This window comes from Lagopus muta, chromosome 6, assembly GCF_023343835.1.
Source record: "Lagopus muta isolate bLagMut1 chromosome 6, bLagMut1 primary, whole genome shotgun sequence".
Taxonomy (NCBI): Eukaryota; Metazoa; Chordata; class Aves; order Galliformes; family Phasianidae; genus Lagopus; species Lagopus muta.
Window position 1 is genome coordinate 13,699,925 of NC_064438.1, and position 17,299 is coordinate 13,717,223.

General features: G+C 52.4%; 1 protein-coding gene across 1 annotated transcript; it reads left to right on the forward strand.

Moving 5' to 3' along the window:
- Positions 1-1,348: 1,348 nt before the first annotated feature.
- Positions 1,349-15,812, forward strand: IGF2 (insulin like growth factor 2). Its single transcript, XM_048948971.1, has 4 exons — positions 1,349-1,942; positions 7,555-7,717; positions 14,144-14,310; positions 15,020-15,812. Exons 1-4 carry the CDS (start codon positions 1,841-1,843, stop codon positions 15,260-15,262), a joined length of 675 nt encoding a protein of 224 aa, XP_048804928.1. The 5' UTR covers positions 1,349-1,840; the 3' UTR covers positions 15,263-15,812.
- Positions 15,813-17,299: the final 1,487 nt, after the last annotated feature.

The window sequence follows — 17,299 nt, forward strand, 5'->3', positions numbered from 1 at the left end:
CCTGCAGACGAGAAGGATGCTGGGCAGGGGAGGACCTCCAAAGCTCAACAGGAAGGGACCAGTCCTGCTCAAGCCTCACATTTTCCTCGGCATGTTTATGGCAATTCCAGCTGTTCAGAGAGGCGCCGAGTTCTCTATTCTCGAAAGAAGAAAAAAAAAAAAAAAAAAAAAAAAAAAGCCAACAAAACTACAAACGTGCACATTTTGTTTTAAAAAAAGAGTTCCCTCAGTACACGTCATTGAGATTTGCTGAGCCCTCACCCCTTCGTGCCACTGCCTACCATGAGCACCACCTGCGATGTGCAGCCCGAGGCGCAACGCTGGCAGCTCTGCCCCTGCCTGCTGTGGGTGGGTGCATGCTTTGCACTGCAACTTGAGCTGCGCATCCCTGCGAGCTGACAGCCACCCGTGCTGCGCCTACCCGAACGAGCGCTCCGGGACTTTGCCGCTGGTGGAAAGCAAGTGGGTTCCCTTGCAGCCCACCTCTGGGGCAGCCACTTCTCAGCGGGGCAGCTTTTTTGGGAGGTGAACTGCGCACAGTGCAGCCCGGTGTGATCACTGCGCAGCTCCGGTGGTGGAGCGGCGGTTGCAACGGTGGCGAATTGGGATCACATGCTGCTTCATGGCAAAGCCTGGGAAAAGTCCTTTTGGCTTCAAAGCAATTGCACAAGCTGGCAGCCCAGAGAGCAGACACTAGAGGTGCCGTGGGGTGCCAAATCCCACGCAGGGATGGGCATCCATGCTGTCCCTGGAGATGTGTGCAGGCAATGTGGGGCTTGCATCTGCCAACACAGGGGTGTGTAACACGGGGCAGGGTGCCGGTGTGAACCTGGGGGGCCGTGCTCCTGCACCCCTGCGTGCCTGCAACTACCATGCAGATGCTGCGAGGCCAGCACAGAGCAGGACGGATGGCACAGCCACCTGTGCCCTGCGCGCAGTCAGAGCGGGACCAAAAAGCAGGGCTGGCACGGCCAGATTCCGCTGCTTCCGATCACCCCACAGTAGTTTCAGTTCCCTGGAGGGCAGGGAGAGACGGCCCAGCACCGCGGGCAGGGGCTGGGGACGGAACTCCCCAGCCGCCCGCCTTCACCTGGGGGGGGAGGCGGAGGATGCGCGGCCCCCAGCCCACCCAGCGGCCGGCAGGGGTGGGCTGCAACCCCCTCCCGGGCGGGGAAAGCCTGCGGCTTGAAACTTCCCGTCGCTCCCCGAGCTGGACTTCGCAGGGTTACGAAGAAGGGAGGGCGAAAGAGGGAGGGATCGCTCTGCAACATTATTGGCTGCGTGGCCGGGCTGGTGCTCGCTGGGGAAGTCAGAGCATGCCCATTGGGGGGGTATAAAAGGGGGGCAGCTAGAGCGCCTTGCCCGTCTCCTCGCTCGTGGGGCAGCCAGCCGGGAGCAGCGGGCAGCAGGCAGCCGGCCCCTCCGCCCCAGCCAGGGGACGCAGTCAGTAAACACCACAACAACCAAAAAGTGAGAGCCACCCAAGGGGCAGTCAAGGCAGGAGGAGAGAAAGAGGAGGAAAAAAAGGAAAAGGGGGTTAAACCAGGAGGAAAAAAAAAAAAAAAGCGAGAGAAAAAAAAAGAAAAAGGGAAAAAAAAGGAGGGATAAAAAAAGAAGGAAAAGGAGAAAGAAAGAAAAGGAGAAAGAAAGAAAAGGAGAAAGAAAAGGAAAGCGCTCGCCTGCTCTCTAGAATAACAAAATACCTGATCGTAACAAAATAACATCCTCCAGACCAAATCAAGCAGGGACTTGACATACCAAAAGGCAAAGCGAGGAGAGCGAGCCAGGGCGCGGGGAAGGCGAGCCAGAGCCGCGATCGCTGCCAGGGCCGGACAGCAGCATGGCAAGCGCCGGGGCACACACGGATGAGCGCTGCCGGCAGCCTGCCTTCCTCCCCGGCCCGCCGCCGACAGAAGTTGAGAGCGGCAGCGGCAGCGCCAAGGTAAGCGCCGCGCCGAGCCGTGCCGAGCCGCGCCGGGCAGCGCCGCGCCGAACCGGGCAGCGCCGCGCGGTGCCGGTGCCGCGATGCCGGTGCCGTGCCATGCCGAGCCGATCCGAGCCGCGCCGGCTCCGCCGTCCCCACGCGTGTCGCTAGAGGGACCCCGAGAGCCGGCCCGCGCCGCGCTGCCCGCCGCCGACTCGCGAGCCGCGCCGCGGGGGTGCGGGGCGGCCCCGGGGGTGCCCCTGCCCGCGTCCTCCCCGACGCTTGGGTTGTTTTGAACGCGGGTCCGCGGACGCCGCGCACCTGGCGGGGGGACGATGGCGGCGGGAGCGCTGCGCGTCCTTTGCGCGCCCCTTTGCGCGCGGGGGGCGGCGCGGGGCGGTCCCGCGTGGGGGGCGGCCGGCAGCAGCGCGCGTGTGCGGGCAGCCGCGATCGTGCGTGGGCCGGGCTGGCCGCGGGGCCGGGGCTATGCGAGGTCGCGGCGCTGCGCGGCCCCCCGGCGCTGCGCGGCGCGATTTTGGAAGCGGGGAGACGGGGCGGCGCGGCGCGGGGAAGGGACGGGCCGTTCCGCGGCTCCGAGAGCGGGGGGGATCGTTAAACTCTTCCGAAAAACAGCGCGGCGCGTTCGGTCTCGGAGGGATAAAAATACGGAGAGGAAAAACAAGAGAGCGAAGCCAAAATGGAGTGAGAGTTAATGGTTGGCATGGAGCCCTCGACTTTGTGTGATTTTTTTATTATTATTTTTTTTTCTTTCCTCCCAATTGCTTTTCCCTACAGTAATTGTTTTAAGAGAGCAACTTGGAAGGGTTTTAGCACTCCGCTGAGCAGCGGGGAATTGGGGCACATGAGGAAACAGAGATTCCGCACAACCGTACCAGCAGATGTGGCCACGGTGTGCTGTGACAGTCAGGTCGGGGCTGGCACCTGGAGAGCAGCGCTGCCTTCCAGCCTCCCATGGGAAACCCGCAATCTCTCCCTGATGCTGGGCTGAGCTTGGGAGGCCCAGGCCTGGCTTTCTTTGTTTTTATTTATTGTCAGGTTGCGTGTGCGGGTGTGCGTGTGCGGTTTCTTCTTTCGCTCCGCAGGGCTCAGCGTGTTGGGTTGGTTCCTCCTCCTCCTGGCGTGATTTACAGCAGAGCTGAGGAGCCTGGGTCATGGGTTTTGTAGGGGTGACTTTGTGCTAAGGACATCTGGAGGAATAAAACTGAGTGACACTTCTGATTTGAGCTCTGCTGAACTGTTTTGGACCCAACTTGACAATTTCGGTGGGGGTGAATGGGTCAGAGCTGTAAATCTCGCTTGGCGGTGTCGACACCCACACAAGTTCACTCAGCCTTTCAAAGGGGCTATCCCGGCTCCTGTGAAAATTCATTAAGGGATAAAAGATTTGACACCGTGGGTCCCTCCCACCGCCGCATGAAATTGGAGAGCCCGAAGGCGGCTGCGTGTGTGTCCCGGGGCCCTTTCTGACAGGTGATCCTTTTTGCAGCCTGCCCGCAGGGCTGCCGCTTTGACCGAGAGGCTTGGAGGTGTCGGTGCGTGGCTTTCCATTGATTTCTATAGGCTTTGGAGCTGGCCTTGCAAGGAAAAGCACTTCTGTACATCTTTTCTTGTTTTAAATAAAGCAAACGCAGCAGGTGAGGTCTTATTTTTAGAGGGACCGAGGCGCTGGTGCGGATCCAGAATCGCATACGAGCGCTGGAAGTGGCCCACCCTATCCCGCCCATGTCCTGGGGCTGACCTCCCGCTCCTCTCTGGCTTGGCTCTGCTTTTTGAGGCTGCTGGGGCTGTCGGGGCAGGGAGATGGAGAATGAGGGGATCGGGAGGGATGGGGGAAGAAATCCGTGTGGGGGCCACATTGTGACTCCGAAAGGGTTAAGCTGCCTGTGCCAAGACATAAAGCAAGTTCAACGTGTTGTGGGAATATCAGTTGCCAGTAAACTCCAGTCACCACAATTTCTGATTTAACAGCTTAACTTGCTGTTAACTTTCCCTGATACGCTCCAGGTTTTTGACGTGGAGGCAGAAAGGAGAGAGGAACAATAAAGAAAGAAGTTAAGTGAGGCTACTAAAATGGACTTAAATCCCTTCCCTGGGTCCTGCCAGCTGTCTATAGAAGAGTTAAGCAAGATTGCATTTCCTTTTTTTCATGCCATAAATCAAACGTTTCTGGGCCGCCTACCAAAATTTGTGCAATACTCCCCAGTGGGGTGAGTAAATGGTACTGAATACCCCATTCACCTTTCGGAGCCTGGTTTTTCCGCAGCTCTGGCAGCGCTGGCTATGGGGCGCAGGCATGGAAAGGTGACCCCTGGCACGGGGCTGCTGATGGGGACAAGTCGTGAAGACAAAAAAGCAAGGGCTAAAAATAGAGGCGGCATTGCCAACCTCAGCCATATAAGTGTCATACGAGCCAGGTGCCAAGAATGGTGAGTTGTGTGGGTTTTTTTTATTTTTTCAATCCCAGTGATTAGAGCTGAGCAGCAGCACCCTTCAGCTTGGGTGAGTTTTATTTGCCTCAGCGGTCAAAAGTTTTGCCTCCTTCGAGCTGGGTTTATACCCTTTCTTTTTTAGAAAGAAGCTATTCCAGGCTGGAGCCTCCAGGATGAGGATTTGGGAAACACCAGATACAACGTGGCCGAGGCAGCAAGAGGGATGTGGGATGCTCCAGAACAAGGCACAGCACACAGGCTCCTCTCCCTTGGGTACCATGGGCAGCTCCTCCACCCCAGCTGCTTTCTGGCTGCCAAGGCACCTTTCTCTCTGTGCTGGCCTTTGCTTTTTGGCTCTTGAGTGCATCACCATCCCCATGGGCAGAGCTGGGGGCCCTGGTGTGACGTGGTGATAGTAGGTGTGCCCCCACTTCCTGCCCTCAGAGAGCTGTGCCCCAATCCAGGTCAGTGCCCTGCTCCCTGAGGGACATCTGCACACTGCATCACACCCCCTCTCCACTCTCAGCAGCAATATGCTCCATCTCATATCTGTAGGCAAAACCTTATGGTCCTGTGCACACATTTCAGTATGCAAGGGATGCCATGTCTCCAGCTGCATGCTGGGATAGAGATGCTATGACTGCAGGCATTGCTTCTTGCACAAGCATTGGGCATCTTCTACAGTAGAAAGATGTCCAATCTGCCCGCTTTTTTGGAAGGGCAGTGGAGAATGTGTTGCAAAAAGTTGCTTTTTTCCCCTCCCTGCAGGCACCGTTGGGTTTGAACTGAAAAGTTTTTTGCCATTTTAGATGCTCCACAAAGAGCAAGATTTTTTATTTTTTATTTTTGCTGTCCAAATCCAAATTTTGCAGACTGGGCCATCTGTCAGTTCCCTCCTACGTTGTTCTGTTCATATTAAATTGTAATGAAGGCCAGACTGAAGAAGGAATTAGGTCAGACAGGAGGTTCAGTATCCATTTTTTGGGAGATGTTGCCCAAGAGAGAGGCACCATCGTTAGGTTGGCTCAGCAGAAGCCTGAATGTGACAAACGCCTGAGCCTTCCTCTGAGATTTGGCAACAGGGCCTTTTGAGCACGCTGTGGCCTCTTGGCTTCTGACTCCCCGGCAGCTGGACCACAATCATCTCTCCAGCTGACCGTGCAGCAAATCCTCAGCAAATCCTTCAGGCCGCCTCAGGCCAGAGGGCAGCTCTGCTGCAGACCTGCTTCGGGCTCACTCTCATCACACTGGTGCTGCTCCAAGGGAACCCTCTCCATAGCTGTGCCACTACCAGTGTGACCTGTCGTCGCAGGGCTGCAGAGAGGTGCTCAGGTTTCCCCAAACACAAAGAGCACTGTGCAGCGTGGGCGCATGACTGCATGCCCATGTCAGTTTCCTGGTCCCATATTTGCCACTGTGGACAAAGGGAGAAGCAGGAGCCTCCTTGTTTGCTATCCTGGTTGAAACTGTGTGCGGCAATGCATGACCTCCCTCTGTGTACTTACTAAGGGATGGCAGTCAATACAACTGATTCAACTGCATTTTGCAATAATGAAACTTGGATGGATGTAGCATCTCTTCTAGTGTTGTGGGGACCAACACCAACATCACATCGTCTCTGTTACCCATTGCACGAGAGAGCCTTTGCAATAAATACGAAGGTTCAAATGGCTTTGACTCCTGATGCTGGACAGAGCTTAAGCCACAGCCATGGAAGATGTATGCACATGCAAGGCTCAGAGGGCTTCATATTCCTACCCCAAGGGGGTTGTGGAGGCACAGCACTGAGTACCCAATAGTTGAATTGAGAAGGAAGGGCTTATGCTGGGTCTCCTTCAGTGTGATGTCAGCACTGGGACCATTGCTATCCTCATGGCTTCTTCCCACATAGATATCAAGAGGGAGACTTCTTGGTTGGTATTTAAGGCTTGGGCAACCAGTAACAGCTGGAGGCAGGCAAGGCTTGCACCTGCAGCACAAGTTTTGCAGTAGTTGTTGTTTTGCAAAGGAGCAGAACATATCAGGTCTCCCTGACATCAGATATCACCCTGCTGACAAAAGACTGAGCTTGGGGGTGTTGAGGCCAAAGCAGTCCTGTTGCAGATGATGCACCCCAATGGATCCTCACCATAGCAGGGGCATTGACGGAGTAGGGGAGGAGATGAGGTGCTGGAGGCACATGCTCACAGTGACTAGCTGGGGGGCAGAAAGCAGTTTAGGCATCCTGATATCCCACTTGGGCATCGCGCGCACGTGAAAATCAAAGGGGAAAAAAAAAGAGAAAGAAAAAAAGAACAAAAACAGCATGGAATAATCACAGGCTTTTTGGGAGGGGATTGCGTTGCTGATGCTGCCACGACTAAAGCAGTGCAGGTGGTGCTGTGATGACCATCTCCACTATTTTGGAGAGCTTATGGCTTGGGACCATGGCTTCTTTCTGACACTACTGGAGCTCTGTGCACATAATGGTCGGTGGCAAGGGTGGCTTTATTGCTGGTGGGGCCACAGCAGGGCCCTGGGAGAGGTGGGCTAATTTCCTGGCTGTGCTGCAGACTTCCCCTGTGACCTTGGGTGAGTCATTTAATCTATCCCGGGCTTCAGCTCCATCTCTGAGCATCCCGTGGGGGTGAGGTAATATTCATTAACTGATATTATTCTCGAGTTGCTCCGATGCTATGGTGATGAAAATGGGAGGTGAAACCCAGTGCCTTGGCTGAGCATCAGCAGCGAGAGGGGATGCTCTGCTTGAGTTTTAGCAGCCAGTTTGGGCGAATGCAGTTTTGACACAATTCCCCTCTTAATTTTTTGCTGTCCTCTTGGCCACCATGGTTATTTGGCTGCATTAATGCAGTGATGCTCATCACTGAGGGACAGAATGTGGATATTGAATCATGCAGTGCTGTGGTGGCATCGTCATGCTGATACCCCCATGAACCACTCTGCTTCTATGGTGTGTCTTTCTGGTTCTAGTCCTCACCAGCAAACATAGCTTGTGCAATCAGTCCCTTGATTGCCTGAGCAGTGTCTTCTGGGTGCACAGGGAGAAGGCTACTATTCTCCCAGTAAAAGCCAGCTTTCTCCAAACAACAGGCAGAAAGTTCATTCATTTTGGCTTTGGGGAAGCACATGCTCAGGTAGGACATGGCAGTCTTCCATCTAACGCCCTGCTTCTTTCCCCAGGTGCAGAGGATGTGTGCAGCCAGGCAGATGCTGCTGCTACTGCTGGCCTTCCTGGCCTATGCATTGGATTCAGCTGCGGCGTATGGCACGGCAGAGACCCTCTGTGGTGGGGAGCTGGTGGACACGCTGCAGTTCGTCTGCGGGGACAGGGGCTTCTACTTCAGTAAGTTCTACTTGCTTACATGATGCTCAGTGCCCGCCTCGTGCTATGCCAAGATGATGCAGATGGAGCTGGGTTGGGATGGGAAGGATGGATTCGCTACCCCAGTGCTTTTTAAGGCAGTGTTGTGCACGGTGAGAAGAGGAGCAAAATGAGTGATAAGCCGAGGGATGGTCCAATGGGGAAGCTGGGTCTTATGTTCCATGCTCAGATGTGGCTGGGCAGCGCTGATAAGTAGTTGATTCGCTGTTGATGTGGATAAGTCTTCAAAATAATGAGGATTTCTGCTGAGCTGGGATTCCAGCTTGTTTTTAAACCCAGATAGGCTCTGCTTGGATATAACCACAGGTTCTGAGCCCTCCCAGGTGGCCTCCTGGCTACTTGCTAATGACACCAATGTCTGACCTTCTAAACAGCATAGCCAGTGCCAAAAACCGCAGTGTCGCTGTTGTCCACAGAGTTCAGGGATCTGCAGAGGTGTTGCATGGAACATGTTTTCCTTGAGTGTTTTTAAGATTTGGACCATACGTGCAAAAATACAAGAGCTCAACTAGTAGATGAGGAGGAGTAAGGTGATGGATGTTCGGTAATACATGCACAGATGAGAGTGCTTTAGGTGTGATGCCTTCTGGTGGTATAGTATTCTCCTTGCACAGGAGAGGCAAGAACCTGTGTCCTGCAAGCCACTGCTGACTGAACTCTATAATATACTACAGGAAGTACACAAGGCATAGCAGTAGGGAAAACAATGCAGGTAGCGCAGCTGCACCTAGCATCCTTGCCTCTGCTTTGGAGAAACTTACATTACAATGATACACTCTTGAGTAACGTATTGAGCTGTTTTTTTTTTTTTTATATAGCAGTCCCAAGAGCCATCCTCCCTCTATTCCCAATCTAGCATTTACAGGGAGTGAGCTGCTGCAAGCTTTGGAGAAGACCCTTGCAATGCAATGGAAAGTGCAGCAATAACAGCAGAATAGCAAGGTCCCTGGCTACAGCAAGTGAGAACTTGCTCAAATGTAACAACCATAGGCACTGAAATAAAAGAAAGAATCTGCTTACCTTCATAGGGCCTCAGGCAGATAGGGATCTTCAGCAAGATCCCCTTCCTCCACTCCAACCCTTAAATGAGGTCTGGGATTAGGGTGCATTGCGTGCACCTGAGCTCCCCTGGATTAGCCCTGCCTTCCCACCAGGTGCTCAATCACTGGTTCAAGGCATGAATTTGCATTTCTACTACAACCCTATACCCAGCCAGGCTGGGCTGCAGTTGGCTGAGAGTTACTCCATCCACAGACTGTGGAGGGTGCATAGGGTGTAGGGGTCAGGCTGTATGTGGTCCAGCTACCATCAGGCTTCAGCCTGCGTTACTTCACAAGTGTGGTGGCATTGCAGGTGGCTTTTCTTCTAGCCAGGCCCTGCGGGTGATGGCTTTGTTCTGGTGATGTAATGTTTTTGGGAGCACTGTTCCTTTCTCTCTGAGCCCAGCTAGGGGTTTCCACCATAACTGCCCTTCTCGTCTCATCTCCCCCTTTTCTCCTACCACTGAGCCACACTGGGGTGAGGGGACTGGGTTTTGCCTTCCATATCTGTGGCAAGCTCCCATCCCAGTCTCACACCTCTTTCTCTCTCTGTAGAGGAGCATCCACCTCCCTCCGCTTGCTTCTCTTCTTTCCTCCCCCTCTCTGGGGATGAAAGGGAATGGGGCTTTTGTTTTACAGGCAAACTGACCTCCTTTCACCTCGAATAACCCATCCTCTCAGTCCAAAATAAAAACACTTTTGAAGGCAGAAATGTAGCTTTGTGCCAAGTGACCAGTCTGGTGCTCAAAAGGGGATTCTTGCTCTTCTTTTTCACCTGTCTCCTTCCTTCTTGTTGAATGTTTCTGGAGAGTTCAACCACTGGGGGATGAAGGAAAACCTACCAGTCCCATATTTCCATCTCTTCAGCAACTGTTGAGGTTGCAGTGAATGTACATTTGTCACTGGTTCTATTCGATGAAGGTCTTGGTGATCCACAATTCCCCTCTTTCTTCCCTCTAGCTCCATCAGTTGTTCCAGTGAAGGCATTAGTTCTTCTGCCCGTATTAATCTTCACTCTTGACTTGTTGTGGCAAATGTTATTTCCACTGCACAGACTCTTATCTCTGGGGGTCCCTTCCAACCCCTACAATTCTATGATTCTGTAGGGCATGTTTATGTTTCACAGTCCTGGTTTATGTCTTTAACACTGAGGCTGGGATTGTCCTGACCAATTGTCCATCTGCTACTGGCATGACAGCTGCAACCTGAGGACAAACCTGTGCCAGCAGTGTGTTTCATACCTGAGGTAGATGACTTTGGTGGCCTTGTCTCACAAGTACAGGTGGCTCTGCATGCTGGAATGGGCTGCCTGGTAATCCTGAGAAAAAATGGAAATGGCATGAAAATCTGCCACTGGTTTTCTGCTGCTGCAGTAATTTAAGCTAAGGTGTAGCTTCTCTATTCCAAGATGCAGCAGTTTGCATCTGGATGCAGTGTGTCTGCAGTGTTTCACACCCCTGGTGTTCCAGGGTGGGGAAATACACAGTGCAGGTTGAGGAGGGTGCACCCTGATGATGGAGATGCCTGTCCGTCCATTGGCACAGAGCATGAACCCAGCTGCCAGGTTCCCTTGGAAATACCATGAGAGCTGATGCTTGGGGCTCGGGATGTTGAAGCTGCCTCCAAAATCCTATAATGGGGGTGTTTCAGCACCACTGGCATCCCACTGTAGGGCTTTTACTACGTAGGCCTCCTTTAAGTCTTGAGGTAGCTGTTTTACACGACTTGTTTGTGAAAGAGACAACAATTTGCATGGCACACCCTTGGGGATGAGCGCTGCTGGTCCCACGGCAAGCCCTTGCCACATCCCCGGTTGCACCTGAGACCTGCAGCAGTGATATCACCAAGCACTGGGGCTGCAAAAGAACAGCTCCAAGGAGGCTGAAGCCCCCAGCTGCAGGCACTGCGTTGCTCTCCCTTTTCTGCAGCAATCTCCATGGATGACTCAAGGCTTGCAGGTGCCAGCAAGGTGATGCCGTCCTATGGCACGGCCGTGGGGATGGATGCTGAGCATGGAAAAAAAGAAATAGGAAAAAAAAAAAAAAGGGCAAGAGGAAGTCCCAGCGGCAAATTTGTTGTCATGCACCATCGGCAGGGAAGGGAGAAGGGGCTGCGGGGGGAGAGGCGTCCGACTTCTCTGTAAACAACAGCTCCTGTTTCCTCCTTTCCAACAGCTGATAAGAATTTAGCTCTTTGCGGCCGCTTGTGCTGACGGGGCACATTCTTGCGTGCCGCCGCTCCTGCGAATAATACTAGGAAAAAGCAGGGGGGAAAGCGCAGTGCCGGGGCTAGGGGAGGGACAGGCTGGGGGCACTGGGACGGGGACGGCACTGCACAAAGGCCCCCTTGTTGCTCCCGACATTCCTGCGCCAGGGGTGTGGGGACTGTTTGCACCCAAAGTCCCCTTCCACTCGGCTTGCCGCCTGACGGACCGGAGGAGAGGGGAGCCGAAGGTGGGGACATGCCTCGGTGCCACAATCCAGGGAAGGGACCCTCCCATCCCTCTGGGTGCCCCCACCCCTGGGGTGTCCCAGGAGCACTGCTGGGATGCTCAGCAAGTCCCGTTAGGATGCTTGACCACCACTATTGGAGCGCTCACCAGTTCCCACCAGGATGCTCGGTGCATCCATCAGGACAGCGTGATGCCAAAGGGCACCAGCAGGCAGAGGTTTTTGGTGGAGCACAGTTTTTCAAGGAACACATCTGCTTCCCAAGCCCCCTGGGAAGGCCAGGAGGAAGCATGATGCCTTAGGGGAAGGCAGTAATTGCAGAAATGGGAAGTGGATGGGGAGCGGAGGAGGAGAAATGCTTCACCCCCTGCTTTACCATGTTCTGGCTTTGGCAGTGATGTTCAAGTGAGATGCTGCTGGTGGATGAAAGCCAAGGAATTCAACCTTTAGTCTGTGCGTAAATTGTGCTACGGAACAAAACCCTTTCCCCAATCCAGGTCAGCAGCAATATCACTGTTAACTAGAAATGTCCTGGCATCTTTTCCCCTGGGTTATTATCTCCAGGTGCTTTCTGATGCTAAATCCCTGTTTGTTATGTTTGCCTGTTTTTTTCCTCTGCAGCAGTGTTCCCATAGAGGATGGGGTTGGCATTTGGCTCAATGGGTATGGACTATTATGTAATGGGAGATGTGCCCCCCCAGGCCCTTGCAAGGATGCTGGCAGCAGTGCCAGCAAGGGGAATGGCATGTAGGGACTTTATGCAACAGAGCAAGGGCAATGCTGGAGGGCAAGCGACATGCGCATGGTGGGCAAAACAAAGGGGTGCTGATAGGCCAGGGCTGGTTCACCCAAACAGTGCCCTTGGTGTCGGGTGGTTGCATCTGTTTTGATGCATATCTATCATACACATACAGCATATATATAGAATCATAGAATTGTTTGAGTTGGAAGGGACCCTTAAGAGTCATCTAATCCAGCTCCCCTGCAGTGATATCTACTGTGGGCGTACATATGTGAAGAATACATGTACATGACCTCAGGTTGTCTCACCTTCCCCCCTCTCTGCTAGCCACTGCCACCCAGATTGCCTGCCTTGGAATCACTTGCATGGCAATGGACACTCAGCTCACCCAACTGCATTGCAAGGGAGGGCCCAACCCAGTATGCTTGCTGGCAATGAGCATTTTAAGGATAGAAGAATAAGCTCCCAGCAGTGCTCCTATCACCAAGCCTTTGCTGAGATGGAACCATCCTTTTCACTTTGCTATGTAGCTGGCTAAAAGTTGCATCTGAAAGTTTTCCGGAGAAGTAAAAATAAAGACTTAAAAAAAAAAAAAAAGGAAAAAGGAGAGGTAATTGCCAAAATAAGAAGTGGAATGGGAAAGAATGTGGAAAATCAAGCATTTAAACGACTGCCAAGGGTGGGCTGCACGGTATGAGTCAGTTGTTTCATTGCAATGCACCCGATGCTGTGTTTGCTCTCGTGACCTCAGTGCACGGTGGTGATGCTCCAGAGCAGAGCAGAGGGCTCACTGCAAATGGAGTGAGGGCTGAGTTTGACAGATAGCAGGTGCTGTGCTGCCCAGGGCTTTGCTTTTGCAAAATGTGTTGAAGGAAGGTCACGGTGTGTTTTGCATGCTGGTGTTATACACATAAGGCTGCACTGTACATGTGTGCCTGCATCGCACACACGGGGCTGCATTGCATGCACCAGGCTGCATTCCACATGCAGAAAATGTTTTGGCTTTGCATCTTGTCCTGGGGCACTTTGGGTGGCCATCCAGATGGAGTTCCCCATGAGGAAATCAGTCAACACCTTGCAAGCCAAAGCCTTAAAATCTTGAGTGCCTTCATCTGGAGCACATGGTGGGATCATGGGTTGTACACAGGGCCAAAGCAGCATTCTCTCAGCTGGGCTGTGGTACTGGGTCTCTTTTGCAGCCCCGCTGATCCTGGCCTCTACTCCAGTGTAGGCACTGGTCCCCTCCACTTCAGCCCCTTGCCTTGGCCCTGTGTATGAAAGCCCAGAGAAAACCATTTAGTTTGGGACCATTATACATTTTGGAAGTCGCTTTTCCCAAGAACATTTGCTTTGCCCCCAAAATCCAAATTTACCCATTGATTTTCTTTCAAGAGGGGAAGGAACAAAATAAAGCTGATCTGAGCCAGCCTTCTGGAGTGTTTTCTCTGTACTTAAATACTGACATGAGATGTGCTGCATTGTTGCTGTACTGGACACTGGTTTTTGCATCCTTCTGCAGGAAGAAACAGGAGAGGAACCCTTATTAAAAGATTAAGTTTAATAGCTATTCTTGGCGTGCCGTCACAGGCCTGTATTCTTTCTGCAGCTGCCTACGAGCTGTCCCATCTGGTAAAATTTAGCCGTGTTGGTTCGCTTCACCTGCCCAAGCATCAACACGGCAGAGGGAGGTTGGCAGCCTCAGCGCCGCGCTGCTTCTTTCTAATAAAACTCTCTTGCCAGGATCAACATCGCAGACATTTGTGGTAATCGGTGCGGCGTCTGCATCCGGACTGCTGTCCGCGCTGGGCTTGCTAAGGAGCAATAGGAAGGGAATAAATTACAGCAATAGAAAGTGCCTTCAATTAGTGTTCTGCGCACACCGGGAGCCCTGTCAGCATTGAGAGTGTTTGTCTAGGAAGGCCATCATGGGAAACTCAGGCTTTTTGTGGGCATATGTCAAAGAAGATGAGTGTTTTGGGAGAAGTGCTGCTGGTTTTGAAATACAGTGATCATGAGGCTGTGGAGGTGCCAGCTTGGGACCCTGCAGTCTGTGGTCACTGCAGGAGAGATGCCGTCAAGGCAACAGGCAACAGGTGAAAGGTGACGAAGCTATGGTCTACATTGATGGCTAACGCTCAGGCCTTTACCCCTACAGGTAGACCAGTGGGACGAAATAACAGGAGGATCAACCGTGGTATCGTGGAGGAGTGCTGCTTTCGGAGCTGCGACCTGGCTCTGCTGGAAACCTACTGTGCCAAGTCCGTCAAGTCAGAGCGTGACCTCTCCGCCACCTCCCTTGCGGGCCTCCCAGCCCTCAACAAGGTAAGGCTGCACTCAGGCCGCTAGCTCCCTGAAGCAAGAAAGAGGAGAAAAGGGAGGCCATCAGTAGGGGAGGACTGCTGCTGGCTCTACGATCTGCTGCTTCTGCAGCCAAGGCAGCATGCAGAGCCTTGAAGTGTTTATAGCTGTTGAGGAGTCAAAGAAATTGCAGAAAACAAACTTCTAACCATTGACTCATAGAACGGTTTGGGTTGGAAGAGCCCCCTAGTGATTATCTAGTCCATCCCTGCCATGGGCAGGGACACATCCCACTCTTAGATCAGATTGCCCAAAGGCCCATCCAGTCTGGTCTCGAATGCCTTCAGAGAGTGGGCACCCACAGCTCTTCTGGACAGCCTTTCCCAGCATCTTGCCACCTTGTTGTGGAAAACTTCCTCCTTATATGCAGTTTCCTACAGCTTAAAATCATTGCCCCTTGGCATATCCCGACAGGTCCCGATAAAAAGTTTCTCTCGAGCTGCAGCAAGGTCTCCCTGGGACCTTTTCCAAGCTCAACAACCCCAACTCTCCCCACCTTTCCTCATGGGAGAGGTGTTCCAGCTTGCTAATAATTCTTGTGGCCCTCCTCTGTCCACATCCTCCTTGTGCTGGGGACCCAATAGAACCTGTAACACGGGCGACCATGGGTAGTGGTTACCCCAGGGAAGGTAACCCACCTTGTGTTGACACTGCGTTGTTCTCCCTTCCCCAGGAGAGCTTCCAGAAGCCATCTCACGCCAAGTACTCCAAGTACAACGTGTGGCAGAAGAAGAGCTCGCAGCGGCTGCAGCGGGAGGTGCCTGGCATCCTGCGTGCCCGCCGGTACCGGTGGCAGGCAGAGGGGCTGCAAGCAGCTGAGGAAGCCAGGGCAATGCATCGTCCCCTCATCTCCTTGCCCAGCCAGCGGCCTCCGGCACCGCGGGCATCCCCTGAAGCGACCGGCCCCCAGGAATGAACTGTGACCGGCCGGCTGGATTTGCGATCTCCCGGGGAGAGACTGGCGAGACTCGGCCCCCCCTGAGCCCCTCCGTCCCCAAGCCGAGGAGCGGGGCGGCAGGCACCATCACGCCGCTCCGGCCCCAACCAAACAACTGACACAAGCAAGGAGGGGATGGCAGCGGCCGTGTGCAGCGTCCTCCTTTTGGGGTGGGGGGGAGGGTTGTTTCGTTTCCCAGGCCTGTTTCGTTTCCCTCGCGCACCCAGTATTTTTCAAGCCTTGTACTTACGAAGGGACAGTTGGGCACTTGAACTTTTTGCTGCCGGGCGCTGTGTGACATCCCCAGTGCCAACACTAGAAGACAAAAGAACGAGCAAGAGGGAAAAAGGATATGAAGTTAACTTTTCTTTTAAATTTTATTTTATTTTTCTCAAGAAGAAAAGTCCATTCCATGTCTTTCTTGACAATAAAGTGAAAAGCAAAAACAAATGGGGAGAGATGTTGAGGGATGTAACTTTTTTGCCTCATTCCCATCCAACTTTTTTTTTTTTTTCTTTCTTTTTTTGTTGGTAACTTTTCTTATTTTTATAACTTTTTTTTGCACCTTTAAAAAGAAAATGTAACTGAGACGAAGTTCCGAGGAGTCCCATCTGCATTTTTTGTGTGTGTGCTTAATTACAAGATTCCAAATCGACTTGCACCTTTTTGAAACCATCGCTGACGGGAGAAAGAGAGGAAGAGGAGAGAGAGAGAGAGAAAGAGAGAGAAGAAAAAGGAAAGGGGAAAAAAAAAAAAAAAAGTGAGCTGATGCTCACTTTAAATGGAGGAGGCGTCTGCATTGCACATTTGCCACGGATTTAGTTGATTTATATATATAATATATTATATAACTTTTTTGGCAAAAAAGCACTATTTTTATGGGACATTTTGTGTAGTATCTGAAGAGGGATTGTAATGTTTAAAATGTGTTATGGTGCTAAAGTAAGTTGGAAGGGAAAAAACCCAGAAATAGCAAGGGAGGGTGGGGAGGGAAGAACAAGATAGCGAATACTGAACTTGAAATTTTAGCTTTTCGTTTTAGGAAAAGTGTGATAAATGTGTTTCTTTTCTCTTCTGAAATATAGCTTGGTCATGACCATATGAGCTAGTTGGCTGTCACTCATGTACACAGATGCACGCACACACAGAAATACATCTACACGCGTTCTTTTTTTTTTTCTTTCTTTTATTTTTTTTTAAGAAAAAAACAACGATTTAGACTAAAAGGGAACTGTTCTAGATACAAACTATTCTGAATGGTGAAGGTATTGCCGGTTACAACTCCAGGCCCTGCTTCTGTGTGGATCCTGGTGAAGATCAGCTTCTCCATCCTCTCAACCCTGACGGCTTGCTTGCTGTGCGGAAATGCCAGCCCCGTGTCCCTCTGTCTCCTTTTCCTTCTCTTGCCCCTTGCGTTCTTCTTGCAGAACCCCCTGCCCTCCTCCCCTTGCCCCATGCCCAAGGCTGTGGAAGATGGCCCTTGGGAATGATGGGGACCCTCCCCACATGGGGCAAGTGTCCCCCCCGGCGTAGTGGCCTCCACCAATGCGATGGCCTCAGTCAGCATGGTGACCTTCATCAGCATGGTGGCCTCAACCAATTTGATGGCCGTGGTCAGCATGATGGACGGTCTCCGTCAACGTAGTGGCTTCCATCAACATGCTTTCCTCCATCGCTGTGATGGCCTCAGTCAGGATGATGGATGACCTCCATCAGCATGGACAGCCACCATCAACGTGGATGGTCTCCATCAACATGGATGGCTTCTGTCATCGCGGTGGCCTTTGTCAACCTGGTGACCTCCATCAGTGTGGTGGCCTCTTTCTGCCTGATGGCTGGGTTAGGTTCCCAGGCAGGGAAAAGGCAAGTCTCTCACTTGAGACTCGGGACTCAATGAGCAGATGGGTTGGAGAGGTGGGCAGAGGGCTGTAAAATAGGTTGGTTTTTAAAATAATATATATTATCTGTCTAGGAACCATAAAAAGGGGGGAATCAATTACATCTCCCTATGATATA

Bases quoted from the DNA above. Each gene is read 5' to 3' on its own strand.
- IGF2 (XM_048948971.1), top strand. From the start codon at position 1,841: ATGGCAAGCGCCGGGGCACACACGGATGAGCGCTGCCGGCAGCCTGCC. The intron at 1,943-7,554 runs GTAAGCGCCGCG...TTCTTTCCCCAG, and splicing joins GCGGCAGCGGCAGCGCCAAG to GTGCAGAGGATGTGTGCAGC. The intron at 7,718-14,143 runs GTAAGTTCTACT...TTACCCCTACAG, and splicing joins GGACAGGGGCTTCTACTTCA to GTAGACCAGTGGGACGAAAT.